The sequence below is a fragment of the Barbatula barbatula genome (genome assembly GCF_947034865.1).
Source record: "Barbatula barbatula genome assembly, chromosome: 8".
Lineage (NCBI taxonomy): Eukaryota > Metazoa > Chordata > Actinopteri > Cypriniformes > Nemacheilidae > Barbatula > Barbatula barbatula.
In genome coordinates this window covers 5,489,921-5,507,148 of record NC_136771.1, presented here as the reverse complement: position 1 = coordinate 5,507,148, position 17,228 = coordinate 5,489,921, and the positions used below count along the sequence as shown (strand labels likewise).

General features: G+C 38.2%; 1 protein-coding gene across 2 annotated transcripts in view; it reads right to left on the bottom strand.

The window, feature by feature from the left end:
• The window catches only part of sh3pxd2aa (SH3 and PX domains 2Aa), a 74,632-nt gene that overhangs the window by 24,502 nt on the left and 32,902 nt on the right, over positions 1–17,228 (bottom strand). For both annotated transcript variants that reach the window (XM_079461491.1, XM_079461492.1), the window contains exon 6: positions 8,171–8,196. In XM_079461491.1, the coding sequence (XP_079317617.1) occupies positions 8,171–8,196 (26 nt within the window). The remainder of the gene's footprint in view (positions 1–8,170; positions 8,197–17,228) is intronic.

Here is a 17,228-nt window from a genome sequence, read left to right as displayed (position 1 = left end):
GCTGAGCTCCGCACATCATCATCATTATACGTATAACATCTGGGTTTTTTTACTAATCGTGTCCTTCTATGAACAGTTTTAGAGAGATCTGCTTGTAATACACATAAACACATTTTAAAGTCAACTTCAAATCACAACCTCACCTGCACATTTGCATAACATCCAATCAATTTCGAAATCAAAACTTTCATCAAGCTGTCAAGAAAATGCCCCGCCTCTTTTTAGCTGATGTCACGGAGGCCTTTGACCACCTGACTCCATTCAAATGGAATGCAAATGCTGTTTGGCTAAAATGAAAAATAACGACATTAAACGTTTCTGGTTTATCCGTTTCGTGACTTTCTATGTATTGTTACTAAAACTTCACATAACTCTTGCTGCAGCTTTTGTCCGTTCCGTTAAGAGTTCTAGCACTTCAAATAACTGTGGTTGTTTTTGCTTTTCTGGACACTGGAAGACGATGAAGAAACGATGGGAAAGAAAGAATCAGCCAAAGGTTACAAAACCGTTAGCATTGCGTTGTTGCACAAACACAAATAAAAGCATAACCTCTTCCTTTTAAACAAAAACAAACTTAACTACTTTTAGTTTTCAAAATGCATATACATACGAATGCAATGTAATGAATGTAAACACAATGTTGTATTGAACTAATCCAGCTGTCGTGAGGGCCTGTAGTTTATCTCTATTCACAGCTGTACTTTCAGCAGAACGTGTTGGTGTTAATGGTGGATGAGACGTGAAAGCAGGAGCTCTGTATCTTGTCACAATCCCCGGCAGGGATGGAAGAGGCCGATTACTCCACGGCATCGTGTCATGTTAACCCAACAACATATTGCTTCACCGACCGCTTGCGGCTGTGCTGAAGCGAACTGTGAAAAAAAGTCATGACATTTAGCGCCGTTTGTGACAGCGTTGCAAATATTTCACATCTTTTCGATGTCAAAACACAGCGTGTGTTTTACAGGCTTTCTGCAGCATCAGTTTAGCATTAGCTAATTATCTTCTTCATTTTGTAGCTTTAGCAAACCACAAAAACGCTATGCGGTACAAAATCAATATTTTTTGTCTTTTACTGTAAATAGGCCAATTATGAAAGGGCGTGTGCAATGAGCATGATGGATATGGGCCTTATACCTTTGCGAATAAATGTGTCAGCATTTATTTCCAAAAAACGAGAGTGCTCCTTGACAAAGTGTTTATTTGCAGGCCGTCGTCTATAAAATTTCCCTGGAGAGGACAGACCACAAGCTACGACGTTGTGCTATTCGTATTCTCCTTTCACACCGTATCTCTTCCTTGTCATCGCTAGCCATAAAACACCTATTTAAGCATTGTCCTTCTCCAAAATAAAATAAAATAAAATACAAAACTTGATCCAAATTTTTTGTTTGGTTGATGCAAAAAAAAAGAAATTAAGCATTTTAAGGGTGCTTGGAACATCCCATGTTGAACCAAGGGAAAAAAGTGGGCATTCCAAATCTTCTAAGTCTTTCTAGTTTTTCTGGAAAAAGACAATAAAGGCTACTTTGTAAGAAGAACTGTGATGGGATTAATGACCACACAAAAGCGTTAGAAAAGGAAAAGTGAAGTGCACATAAACACACATTGGACATATGTACCTGAGGCCTCACACTTGGTCGGACTGTCCTGAAGTCCATACATCCAAACTGAAGGCAGCAGAAAAGATAGAAGACAAAAGGAGAGCAGCGGTAAAGTTAATAAAGAAAGTGTGGAAAGAGACACAGCAGCAAGACTTGCATGTTTTGATTAAATCATTTTTCCAATAGTCAAATGTGCAAAGGCCATTAGAAGTAGTGTTCATCTCAGGGAAAAAGAAATGCGTTCGTACTGTATGTGTTATAAAATATATAAATAGATAAAATGATACATATTATAAATAGTTAATATATATTCTAATTATTATAAACAACGATGGGGAACAACATGAGCTTCTATTTTAAAACATCAAATAAAAGATGTGTCATAAAATGTATGCAAATTATTAATGCAAAACAACTCACAAATGGGCTTCAACTCCTTTATGAAATTTTACATTTCTTTTATTGTCTTTTGATTTCGAGTTATAAGATGACTCATATTTCTCAACGGTGAGATTCACCCTTTAATACATTCGCCTCCTATTCAGTCTGTTAAGATCACAGCCTCTTTCAAACTGGATTTGCCAAACATCCCATACTGGCTAAATGGCAAGTAGTGTAAAGAGCACAGGGCTTAACAGAGATATTAAGCAAGACACCATCTGGTTACAATACCAATAAAGCATCATGGCGCTTATAAACTATGTGACTGTTTGTGTACACGCTTTGACAAATCTATTGACTGAAACGCGGATAGATTTGAGTTTAAGGGTGTAGGGATCACAGCGGTGTTATCACTGAATATCTCTGTTATCACAAACACACACACCAGCCTCCATCAGGAAAATAAATGTCGCAGCTCACCCTCCCTGAAAAACATAAATAGAAACCAACGAAATCGTTTTTTTTTGTAAAAATAGGTTTTAATTAAGTTCCCAAAGCAAGACACAGACACATTCGATTAAATTCCACAGGAAACACCTCGCCCAGTAACCGTCCACCCTTAAATGTTCTAATTCATTCCTGACATTTCTTACCTCCTACACTGGTGGCGTGCAACACCTTAACACAACAAATAAAACCGTAGAATTTGATCCGGGCAGCTGTTACCCTTTCACGCTCCTCTGGGACCGGTCCCCGCCCAAACTCTGATCCGAATCTGCAGAATGGCACCAGCCTTGCTAGAGAACGTCCAACACGGGCTGATGGATCAGTTACAGAAATGTCAAACAAATGTCATGTTTGAGATCTTTGTCTCGTTGGCTTTGAATGAGCACTTACAAGTTTCAAAGCGGTTCCCGGAAGACAACAGATCAGAGTTTAAAACCGTCTATGTTGGAAAACGATGGCTATGCGTTTAGCCCCCGAAAATCAGGCAATTTGTATTATTTGAACCAAAAAAAAACAAATGTGGATCCTTAAAGGGATACTTCACCCAAAAATCATCCTTTACTCACCCTTAGATTGCTTCAAGCCTGTATACAGTTCTTTGTTTTGCTGAACACACAGGAAGAAATTTGGAAGAATGTCAGATCACACCCAATAGTAGGGAAAACAAATAATATGGGGGGTGAGATTTGACCAACTTCCTGTGTGTTTAGCAGAACAAAGAAATGTAAACCGGTTTGAAGGGTGAGTAAATGATGACAGAGTTTACATTTTTGGGTGAAGTATCCCTTTAACACTGTATACAAATGATCATAACAATTATTTTATAGTGTACTCTTGCCAAACCTGCATGACTTTCTTTCTTCGGCAGAACACAAAAGAAGATAGTTTGAAGAACGTCGGTAGCCAAACAACACTGGTCCCCATTGACTTCCACTGAAAACCAACATTTCTCAAAAATTTCATCTTTTGTGTTCCACAGAAGAAAGAGTCATATACAGGTTTTGAACGACATGAATGTGAATAAATTATGACATCATTTATATTTTTGGTAAACTATACCTTTAGGCAACAATAAGACTTTAGGGTCCCACCGAAGCCCATATGTGACTCAAACATCAATGTGGATGGAATCAATGATAAAATCACGCAAACATTTTCGAAGTTTACAAAACTATACTCTCCAATCTTGTTCTTTAGGTCAACACATACCCCCTAAAGAACATTCGAAATGAATGAACTGAAGTTCCAAGGAGGTCAAGCAAACGTTCTACACACCGTGCGCAGATCCCGGCAGAGCAGCTCTCCACATCTGACAGATATTAACTTGCCACCTTACTGACCTTCCCTTAACACACACACACTGAAGTATTCACTGCTCATGAACATACTACACTCAATCCCTCACAAACTTCCAACCATGAACACACACGGAGACACGGAGACAGAGTAGTGATTATGTTCAGGTCACTGTTTTTACCAGTCTGTTTTGGTTTCTCTCACTGTAATTTATGTCTCTTTCCTGACCCCAAACTGTCAGTCTCGAAAGATTTCAGAAAAAGCATATCTCTTAGTTGTGTGTGGAGCTGTCCTTTGGTATTACGATAACTACATTTCTGAAGATAGATGCAAGAAAGTCTCTGACATTCTGGTTTGTAGTTATGGTTAGAGTCATTTTAAGATGGGGTAACATGCTTTGTCATGCATTCAGACTTCTTTACACTGTTGTACGTGCTGTCTTCTAGGGAGAGAAGTTTGAGGTGTGTTTTTTTGTTCACAGATTTTCAGTGATGGATGTTTTGTAAACGGTGTATATTACGTTGGATTTGGAGATCGTTTGAAACTGATAGTTGGCGCGGGCCCAGTGCTAAAGATGCCGGACATGAACCGCACGCGGTAAGTCAAACTAAGTCATATGTCTGTGTTTTGTTGGCAATTGGCGTGTACGTGCATAATGTACAAAACACGAAGGGATTCATCTGATGATGTGTAGTGTGCTCTTGCTGTGGTTCCATCCCCCTGCCTGTCTCCAGCTGCTCGTGTTTTTCCGGAAATAATCGTACCGCTGAATCTCTCTTTTATACATTTGATCAAACTAAATACTCTTCGAAGATACGACGTTTGCAATACTACTGTATCGGTACTCAAGATTAACATGAGATTGGCAGAAACTGCGTGCGTTACCTGATCTTTCATTTATTATCATGCACTGTATGCACCTCATCTCACATCTATTGTAATATCTCATGTACCGTATTTGATTGTGGACAAACTTTAATTTGAACGTTTGTTGGAACGAGCATCCCTGCATTTGCCTGTCTCTACAAAATTGTTGTTGTTTTGAACATTATGAATTGTATCCATTTGTTGGCGATGAATGCTCAGCGTGCAGGCTGCAAATTACAGAAACATCAACAGAATAAAATCAAACCGTATGCTGACCAGTTGTGTGTTGTTTGGCATGGAGGTCAGGAAAGCTTAAAACAACTTCAAACAACAAAACAAATGTCAAACAACGTGCACATTTGGCGCGTGTGATTTTCTGTGCATATACATGCTCGTCTTTAAAAATGCAGTAGTCAATATAACCACACTGTATGTCCTCTAGTTCAGTTTTTGGGCCTGTTGTAATGGGTTAATTTAACCTGGAGGGATGCATTTTATGTAAAAATATATCTATTTACATTTTTTATAGGTTACGGTCACTTTTTTTATTTTGCAGTCATACATTTTTTCTAAACAACAGGTTTAACTGACATTCAAAAAACAATGTGTAGAGAAAACACACCAATCAATTTAAAGCCCTTACTTTAGACAAATGCACATCATGCAAACATACACAAACATGTGCATGACCATTCGTCAAAAACGATTTCCTCTCCACTAAAACTCCCATCAGTTTCACACGCCCCTCTCTCTCTCTCTCTCTCTCTTGCTCTCTCTCTTTCTCTCTTGCTCTCTCTCTTTCTCGTATGGACCCTCGACTCCTCCACAGCTAGTCCGACGTCACACTGAACCCATTCTGCCACGTAAACAGGGTCTGTCTGACTGACCCAATTCCAGCCGACGCCATTCACCCCCTCACTCCCCTAATATATAATTGGTACATATAAATAAATAAATGTAAATTATAATAAATACACATATACTGATATATGTAAACATAAACTTTTATTCTGGATGCAATTAATCATTTGACAGCCTTACCTATTGATATTTGTAACTATTATAACGATCTGAATCGTAAAAAAAACGATTATTGGAAAAAGCAGTACTGAAGCCCCGGCCCTAACCATAAACTTAACCGTAACTGACGCAAATCGCACTAAAACGAACATCGCAAATCGTAACAAAATGTATGAGATCGTAGGAATTCATACAAATTTGCTACCTCGTAAAAAAGTTCAAAATTGTTGTGAGATTGTGTTGGATTCTGAGGTTGCTTTTAGTTCTTCGTCAGATTTTAAGGGTCCTTTATTAGCCAAATTGAGGTTAATTTACTTGATATTTTTCAGATTGTGTTAATTCTGTACATTTAAGATTTTGCGTTTATCTGTGATAACCTCTGTACTGTAGTTATAAGTCAAGAATATCCTGTTGTTGTCACCTGATCTACCTAAATACATATTCAGTATGATTACTCCCATCTCCTGTCAGCCTAAACATCTGGATATAAGTTTCTCATTGTAATTGACTTTCTCTGAGGGTTTGGCAGTTGGAAACTGCCCAAGCAGATGTGAAATTAGATTTTGGGTTCAAGGCGCAGGGGCGGAAAACAGGAGGAAATGATCTGATAAATGTTTAGGATGTGCTTTGGTTTTTGCCAGGTCTTTGCTAATTCAATAGGTAATGTCTTGTGTATGGGTCGGTATAGTCTGGTGTCTTTAAAACGGGTTGGGTTTTCTTAATGCTGTAAAGCCTTGTGGTTTCAACCCTAAGGGTGTTCCGAAGCGAATAACAGTGTTTTATCAATCCATCCATCTCCAGGACCTTGAACCCATGACTCTACATTTATACATCTATACAGTAGGACGCTATAGTCACTCTCGGCTGACCCTAGGATCAAACGTGCATTAATGGATTATTGTTAAAGGTTGGTCTAGAGCCAGGCGCTTAGCCAGAAGGTCGCTCCAGGGGATTGGCTCTAAAATAATTTCAACGTCATTTACTTTGGATAAACGTCTCTGCTAAACGACAAATTAGTAAATGAGTTACTAAATGAGCCTTATTGTAACTTCCCCCTTCATAAGGGCTGGATAACACTCTTGTCGGTCTGACCAAGATTTTTACAATTGATTTAATCCTCAGGGTGCTGAACTTCAGAACAGGTGGTCGGGGCAGACATAAGCACAGTTTTAAGAAGACGGTCTTCTGGCAGAATCAGTCCAAACTGATCCCTATTTGAGGCTTAAGTGTCTTAAACCCATCTGCTTGTCAAGATGGCCTCTCCCTTTGGAATAAGACCTAACAAGCCAAACCAAGCTCTTTAGGGTCTTGAAGAATTATGTCATTCTTGATGTGCTAATAGAGTTTATTGTAGCATGCGGTGCTGCATGTTGGCATGGTAAGTTACGTAAGCGAATAAAAATCATTATATGCGCAATTCTATACAATTACACATTTGGCAGTTGCCCTTTCGGTTATTCTAAAAATAATTTTAAAGTGCTTGTCAACTTTGGCCACACGGTATTTATTCATTTAAAAAGTACAGTGTTTTTTCCATTTCCTGAAAAAACTGTGAATCTGCACATCTGAGGTTTCAGTAGTTATAGTTATTGCAAAATTATTAATTTAAAGAAGAATGTAAATCGGAACAGCAGAATCGATACCCAGCCCAAATCTGAAATAAATTACAGGTTTCAACTCCCATAAAATAAAAATAAATCTAAATAAATTCTACACGTTCCCAGGAAATTGACTGTGCATGTTAAAGCGGAGAGCAAGCAGTTCAAAAATGGAAAATGTTTCAAAAAATGGTGTGTGTGTGTGTACAAGATGGAAACTCCAATGCTTACTCATATTCATATTACATTAGTGCCCACGTGTGTGGTTATTAGCCACAATACACATACTGGCTTGATATGCAACGGAAGCTCCAATCCCTCCCATAAATCTAGCAAAAACCATCTATACCAAACATATTATTAATTATACCCTCGCGTACCTCTGAAAAGGAGTAAACACAACCCCAGTGCTGAGGACACTTTAACCTGACGTATTTCAACATATCATAAGAATCAAATGAGATTTTACAGAACGGGACACGGTGCCAGCTGCTAAACATGGTCTGCTGAATGGTTTTAACTTCCTATGCTGCCTCACCCTAAGCTGCCTGTCAGTCGGACAAATTGGCAGGATCCTCTCTGGCAACAGTGGTACGAATGCACATACTTTCATGTGGCGTTCCTCCAAAACCCACCTCTTCTTTCCGAACCTTTTACAGCTGACACCCCCGCAGCTCGGCAAACCTTTGAGTCACGTCCAAATCTCTAAAGAATCTCAGTCATAATGCAGTCCAACCCTGTGCTACCTTAAGCCGAACGCAAAAAAGCAAGTCATCCAGTGCCGCAGGAACACAGAGGGCATGCTGAGTTAGTGAAGAGACCGGTTGGTACTTTCTTGCAACAGGTTTGAAACTGATGTGACAGGTTTAAAAAAGAAAAACGAAGAGGATTTCTTACCTGACTTGCGTTTGGATCCATAATCCCTGTAAAACAAGCAACAGCAGAATGACATGGTGAGTTGCAGTAAACACAATGTCCTTCAGCTGTCACACACACACCCGTGCACACACACACACACACGCGCTATAGATCCATTGAGAGCGATATGTGTGCCGGGACAGGGAGCAAGTGCGTTTGAGTGGGTGTGTGTTATGAGCGAAGGGGCCAGCTGCTATCTCCACAATATCTGATCATGTGACCCAAACAGAGCTCTTTCCATCCCTTCTTCCCTTCGTTCATCTCATCCGCTACTCTGGGATTAAGAGGGCGGACTTATTAACACGCCCCGATTGATAGATCGCCGTGAGTGACATGTGTGTGACTCTCTTCAGGGGAGAGCCAATGCAGACACACAAAATTTACCAAATGTACATAAACATTTAAGACACCTTTTGATAAACGTACTGTTTCTGCATTCACACACACACACACACACACACACACACAGGAGACATTGGTTATAGGACAACAATACAAACAAATTTATGTTCTCGTTTATTTTTTGACCTCTTGATATGACCTGGGTCCCTCATTCACCATTATTCAACAGGATATGTTTAAGCTCGTTTACTAGGTTAAAATTGTATGTCCGATCAGGTTCGTGTACCATCACAAAAAGTACAGGACATCAATAACCAACATCACCCAAATCCTCCAAAAACACTAAACTGCATCACCAGTGTTTCAAATCTGCGCGAAGCACTTTCAACTAGATCTTTTGAAACGCACGTCCACGTATTTGATATAAATAAAAGCTCAGTATGACATCTCAGGCTCAGAGACTCAAGCACACACTGCAGTCTGCTGACTTTTCATGTGATGAACAAGCTGTTCATAGTCTTTAATTTAAAAAAAATAAGAGAAAAGATATTTGAAGAGTTTATTTTCAAAATGCGATTTTTTTTGTGCATTCCAATTAATATAAAACTGCAGGTGGTTTGATTACAGCCATTTGTTTTCACAAAGCACAGTGTATTTATTATAAATATTTTGTAATCCTAAAAGTAAATAGTTAAACTTACTAATAATAAAAAACACTATTATAAGTATTATTATAAATACTATTTATTCTTCCAACGGGTTTTATAGTTCTTTAGGAGCTTCACATAAAAAAATGGTGCAGTCCAGGTACGTATATGCTTATCCACGCTTTCAACAAATGTGACTTGTCCAATAAATACAAAATTCACACGTTTATACAATATTTAATATTTAACATTATGCAATTACACTGTAAGAAAACAGCAGCTGGGTTGCCAGAACAATTTTTTTAAATATATTTTTTGTGATATAAAATTATTTTTTTTCGTTGTTATTTTACACCCAACTTATGAATTTGCAGTCTATTGCAGTCTGGAATTTGACTTTTTATTTCAAAATAATTCTGTACATTTACAACTGTGTTTTACAGTGAGTCTACGCATCAATTTTACACAACTATTTTTGTGTGAACTTTTACATAAGTGTACTTTTATTGCAGTTATTACTTGAAACTGTAGTAAATTGAGTTACACTTTATAAAACTGTATGACAGCACGCTCTCTGATCATGTCCTACACATGCACGCGTACACACATCAATGAATGGTTGGTATTCCCCCAGAAACCCCTCAGGGACAGTAGCTCCTAATATCCACATTCCTCCATCCGCTCCAAAATATGACAAGCCCTCCATCGTTTCTCATTCCCCTCGTCTAACTTTCTTTTCCCCCACATCCCTCTCCTGCTCAATCTCCTCCTTTGTGGCTCCCGTGGGGGAATGAATACGCTCTTTTTCTGACCGATGCTATGATGTCACTATGATGCCCCGATCCAGAATGAGCTCCTTTGTCCATAGCAGGGGCAGGACACTGTCCTAATAGCGCTAATCAGAAAGATCTGCTATCTGGACGGCATTAAAAGGAAACAGCCAGCATTAAGAAGGATTGTGACATTTATGAATACGTACCACTTACATCCTAAAAAAGCCAGTGCAATCTAGTTATAAAAGACTAAACCATTCAGAGTCGGAAGCCAAAGTGTTGCTGTTCTCCGATTGGTCAGTTTTATTGGCATCCAAAACCAAGAAATAAAAACAATTATGGAATATAAAAATACATTTTTGAGGGGTTTATAGAGACAATGTTTTATGTCTAGCAAGTATGGTGTTGCTGTAGCTTTTGAGTCCAAGAACACACATAACCGATAAAAAAAAAGGTATAGCTTGAATTCACTGCCTGCCAAATGTGAAGAATTTCTTCTAAACCTCTTCAGACCAATGAAATTTTCTTACAGTCAATGTTTTTACGCTACATTGTGTAATAAATGTCTCACATTTATCGCTTCAGACCGCGTTTAGCGTGGACAGTGTTTATTAAAAGTGACGGTTAACAGTTCTTTGCCGTTTGTCCACAGGTCATATACAACATCACTTGTGTCGCCCCAAAAGCATTTCACAAAACAACCACAGTTCTCGGCTTTACAAGTCCCACGTTCACTATTAAGTGAGCGCCAGTGAACGATGGCGATTTCACACAGAGAAACACATAAAATGTGCCTCATGCCGAGTGGTCACTGCCCTGTTCATTCACATCACTATAAAGTTCAATTATTTATTGCCGTATAATTACACGCATGATGCGTTACAAACTCCTTGAGCGGCTCCCGAATGCCATGGTTACAACCTCACAAATAATCTATATTGGTTACATGTACAACGTAGTTTTGTAGTTTCTAAAACATTCAATAAAATGAAATTTGGTGCTATTTGTAAACTATCAAAGCTCCAAGAATGATCAAAATTGATGTTTAGCTTGTAGTATGTGAAATAAAGTAGTGCACTCCAAAACATTGACAAACTTTACATTTAGAACATTTAAGCATTTTTATGGCATCATTTGGCACTCAAGCTTTTCATTTAGTTCCAGGCTGCGAGGAAAACTAAATGTGACTCATTTTAAAAAGGGGAGGGGCCAATGTGACGCAACAGGTCCCACACAAATTTGGTTGAAACAATGACAATCAAGTAAAGCTGTTCATGAATAAGATTTGTAGTATTTGTTATCCTGAGCATTGATAAAAACACGACATTTGTTGTTTATAAAGAATCTACTTTAGGTACGGAAGTATGCTGGTTTTAAAGTTTTGGATTAACTAGTCCCAGTGGGTCTTTAACGGCAGGAAAGTCACGCCCGCCTCTCTTACAACAACAACCACTGAGGACCAGAGCAAAAATGAAGCACAATATCTTTAAGGCATTATGGGTAGCCAGTTCTTAAGATGATAAGTGGAAAAAACCAACAAGAAGTGTTAACAGGAAGAGCCCCACGTTTATTTGCCACTTAAACCAGCAAACCAGTTCAAGATAGAGTAGAACCAGTTTTGTAGTGCAGTCTAAAAACACTGTAATTTTACAGAATTATTTTTGGAAATACGGTCAAAAAACATTAATATACTGAAAAAGAAATACATTAATATAGGAATTTAACTGAGCAATACGGTTAAAAAAAAAGTTAGAAGGAAAAACGTGTAATTTGACGTGAAATTTCGGTTTTTATTTTACTGTGAAATACGATACAAGAAAAACGTAATACTTTTTTACGTTTTTTTTTTTAAACAAGTATGTCCACCAATCGTTGTTGAAGTGTTTCTATCTAAGTGATCATATATTCCAAACAATCAAACAACTTTTGTTTATATGCAAGTACACCAACCGACAATATCTTTCGTTGTGCATTTACAGGAGTGTCTATGATCGAAGGTGGGAGGCAGATTGAGAAAAGCTCAGAAAGATAGAGAGAGGCAGAGAGAGGTGTGTTTACTGGTCCGGGCATCTGTAAGGCATTAGAGGGGCTGAGGAGGACGGCCTCACGAGGTGAGACGGGGATGAGGAGGACAGGAGGTGCGGAAAGGAGGGAAACGGGTGGTCCTGCAAACCAACGACCTCTGACTCGGCTTCAAACAAGGAACCATAGCACCGAACTAGACATTCTTGGAAGAAAACATGAATGATCCTCTGATCTTATTGAAAATAATCCTACACACAATGAGAGAGGGAGAGAGAGAGAGAGAGAGAGAGAGGGAGACTCGTCCCGTTGAAGTTCCCGATGAAGCTGGTGTTCTTGAAAGCGGACTGAGTTTCTTTAGAAGGCCATGTTTATCTCCCTTCGAGCACCTTTTCCAGTAAAACTTGAGTCATCATGTTTCATCTTGTGTCAAACGGTTCCTCAGTAAATCCATCCGGATTTCTGCCTGAAACATTACTCATTACGGTATTTTTCCATCGCTCACACTTTGGAATGATTCTGTTTTTGTGACAGATGCTCAAACTCCTCTCAAAGCATGAATTATCTGAACCAATCTCTTAAACACACAAATGATAAAAGCTGTTAAGCTCTTTAACTTCATTTTCAATTTGAAGTCATGTTTAACAGGCTCTTTTGTTCATTTGGCAGTTATGCACATTTAAATCTTTCACTCGCTCTCTTTTCCTTAACAATAAACAAATGACTGATCATCTAATCCGGCCCTCAAGCAACAGCACTTTACTTAATTGACCAGCTTTATCCAGCACTTACCCCCCGAAAGACACAATAATCGGTTAACGTGACCCGTGTGACCACCTGGGTCCACACCTAAACCCAAAAGGTTTACAACAAAGAAGTCTTTTATTGTTCAAGATCACAAACAAAGGTCACTTTAATTGACCCACAACTTTCAAGGACACACCGACGTCACACATTATAATCTATGAATGTCTATATTATAAACAAAAATATTTTCCCCGAAGAAAAATACTCAATACTTTGCACAAAAGGGTGCTTAAACGGTTTTAAAATGAGGATGTTTACCGTGAAGACAAAAACAGGTATTCTATGAATCCCGAAATGTTGAATGTTTTTATTCCGTATCTCTGAAATTGCACATTACCTGTCTTTACAAAATAGAGTAAGATCACAACCATTTAATTACGGCGACACACTAAGTTCCCCAGGTCAGGATTTACAGCGCTCCACGTGGGAATACATCATCAACCCGTGACCGTCCGTCATATAACCAATCACTAAATGTGCGCACGGTCGACACACAGAGAGATAGTGAGGAGGTCTGCTCTACATCAGATGGTCTGAAACAGCAAACGTCTGTTTGTGGTGAAAACACTGTTTTGATCATTGCCATCTGTCTGAGAAATGAAGTAAGCATAAAGGTTCAATGCATGGAATAATGGACCAGATCTTACAGAAGAGTTGACTGGAGGTTTCAGAGTATAAATTATGAAAATATGAATCTCTATTGCACAAAATGTCTATTTTTGCAATTGCATGGAAACTTATGGAAATTTTCCACTGCTTTATTTTTGTTTTGCTTTCCGGTACAAATATCCACAAATCCTTAAATCAAGACACATGGTACAGAGAAAGAAAATGAAAAAATTGAGCTCGTGTTTGAAACGATTAAAACAAGCAAATATAAAAAGGTACTGCTGGTGGTGCAATGGTACAGCACTGGTACATGAAGACATTACATTCGCACGTAACTACATGTTATGACAGTTAATGTATATTCATGCACCGAGCCAATTCATACTCTGACAAGCAAGGTGTCATGTCTTATAAAACATGGTACCGTGGTGAAAAAAAGTAGTAAGGACAGAAACTCGCAGCTGAAATGTATCTCGCTCTGCCTATATGAAGTATTGTTGTGTTTCTACAGTCTATGACATCTGAGTGTACTTTCAGATCACATGCCGTCGTCTTCCCTGATCTCCTGGGACTCCGGCAGCTTGTCTGGGAGCTTTGGAGCCCGAGTGGAAAAAATGTGTCTGACAGGAAAGGCAACCAGCCGGAGTGTATTTAAATAATGTGTGTGTGCGTGCTTGCGTGCGTGTAGACCACTAGACATTAACTGTATGTGATTATTTTTAGACTGCAATTAGATTCTATTTTATTACAAATTCTATTGCACTTTCATAACTTCTTAATACAGAACAGTACAAATGAGCACTAGACAGTGATAAACGCAAGTCTTTTTTATTATTTTAATGTATTTATTTTCTGTACGAAAATTATAGATACTGTCCAGTTCGTTTTTTAGAAACTGCGACTGTATATTTGACCTTCTCGGGTGGAAGAAGAGAAAACATCACAGAAATACGAATGGATTTTATGGGAATTGTATTGGTGTTAATGGAAACTCTAATGTGGGATGTTATCTGATGGATGGGAACTAATATAGGCCATTTAGTGCTACAGAAAATGTCAAAAGCACATAAAAAATGTGTACTGGTTTTAATGGTAAACAGCTGCTGGTTGATAACCATTCAGAAATGTTCGACATGAGCCGCTTGCCACAAGAACAGATTACTAAAGCGCGACATCTAGTGGTTGAACAAGCGGAATGAACGGTTAAAACGTCGAAATAAAAGCTGTCATATAAAAATCATAGCACGAGTGTGTTTACAAGAACTGTTCATCATTGTCAGAAAAACATTTATAAACCATATAAACAATTTAATCAAATTCATGCTAAATTAATAAAACGCTTCAGAGGTTTTTCTTGAACACGTAAATCCTAACAGTCTTTTGTTTGTTTGTGGAAATAAAGATATCAAATATATTTGGGTCCTGTAGAAAGGAAGATAATGGTACCTTTATTTGTTTTGATTATGGTTGTTGTGACACAAATTAAATTACAATTACAATTAAATTACAGTTACGTTTGTAAATCACTGGTTTGTTTTTATCTTGCCAAACTAAGATTTTGGTTGAAACTTAAGACTACTTTCCCTATTTTACTATGAGCATCATTTTACATTACATCTGTTTAAGATGGAAATCACAGTTGCACCAGCAGGTGGTGCACAATACTAAAGTCAGTTTCATGTAAGATTTGTCTCTTCAGATTTATCTCTTTATCTCAGCTGTTTGCCTTTAAACCCATTACAAAATGTATTGATGTTGTGTGTTATGGGCCTCATTCCCATCTGCCGGATAATAATTAACCAGACCAGAGACCCGCAGAGACTGTTATAGCTTCCATTAAAACCAGTACAATTCACGCTAAAAACAGAAATAAAAATGAATTTGATTTATTTATATTTTAACCCTTCATAGCATGATGTAGCGTGCGGGCATCATGAATTTGTGGCTCATTCTGGGTGTAAAAGAGCATCTTTGTCTGATTTTGTCACATGGATGTCTTTCCCTCCAGCACAGACTAAACAGAATACAAACAGGACTAAATCAAACTAAAGAGTAGTTTAAAACTACCATACAACCAATTCAAATATCGGGTCAGTTTTTCTTGAAAATAGGTGATGGTGGGATTGCCATAGAGTGCAGGTCTGGAATCAGTTATGCTTTTCAGAAACATACCAACGTGAATTTCAGATCATCCAGCATTTCTATAAGTGGCCAAGCTCTCAAGACCAACAGTATGTATGCGTGTTCCCTGGAGAATACACTTCCCGGTGGAAATCTTCTGCGTATCAATAATTCATATCCCTCTAAAAACAGAAACAGAAGCAATACACTCAGCGCACACTTACAGTGTCCAAATGCCTCTCGAATTTCACATTCACTTCAACCGTCCTAGAAACAGACCGCATTTATCTGCTCCATTATTCCACATCATTCAACCAATTCTGACTTACGGACCAAGGTGTCTGACACCTTGATCATATGGACTATACTGTCACTATAATTTAGGGATTTTTTGTCATTTTGTGGCTTTCCACAAACAAAAGTGTCCAGTACATCTATTAACATTTTCCTTATCGTGTTGCACCAAACGAAGCCATACAGTTTTGGAGTGACATGAGGGTTGATAGATGATCAATATTTTCATTTTCGGATTAACTGTCCCTTTAAATGTGTTTGATGACACTATGCTCTCAGCCAATCGTGATAAAGTCTGCCGAAGTCTGATTGGTCCCGGGCACATGTCTGTTTGACGGTGTGTGAGCAACAGTCGGATGCATCTTTATAATAGAGCAGCGCTGCATTGGGAACATATGCATCTGCTGGAAGATCAATACGTACAATAGGATCTACTCTTGTGTGACCAATTATATATCCTCCTACACTTACAAATACACACGTACACGTTTGCGAAGCAAACTCAATTATTTGAGGTTTAGAATGCAAGTGGTGCTTGCTCGTGCAAAAATCAAGGATACAATGCTATGCAGTTGCTTGGATATTCTGAATGGGGTTTAGCGCATCACTGTGTGGTTGCTAGGGTACTCTGGGCAGTGTATTTTACTATCAGGTATATTTTCAAGTGATTTTACATTAAATCATCATTATAAAGCAGCTATCATACTTTGACTCCACTACATGTCAGATTTTTTAGCTGTAATACTTAAGTATACAAAAAATCTAGTACTTTCTTATTTTTACGTATTATACTTTACTTGAGTAAAGGTAAGAACGTATTATAATTGAATTGTACTGTATTCTGGTAAGAAGAAGAATTTAAAATAGGTTATTTATGAAACATAGTGGAACAAAAAGTATGATATACCGTACGTGCAGCGTAGTGACGTAACATTTTTCCAAAGAACTCTGATAAGGTACAGATACTTAAAAATACTTAAAGGGATAGTTCACGCAAAAATGTTTTCATAATTTATCTGTCATCTTCATCTTGTCAAACCTGTTTGACTTTCTTTCTCCTACAGAACACAAAAGAAGATATTTTGAAGAATGTTGGTACAAAAAATGACTTCTTTTGTGTTCTGCAGAAGAACGAAAGACAAACAGGTTTATAATGACAAGAGGGTGAGTAAATGATGACCGAATTTTGATTTTTGGGTCACTGAGTACTGTCCACCACTGACTCTTGGAGACCACAAATTCAACCTAGTCTATTTATTTTTTCTATGAAATCCAAACATTCAGATTGCAATATGTGGCTCGGGTCACTCCATTGCAGGTTTATGGCGTTTTTGCAACCATTGTTTCGTCCACCAGGAGGAAATTCATCCGATAGCTTAAAACTGTGTCTGTAGCACAAACATCACAAGCAGTTACAAGATA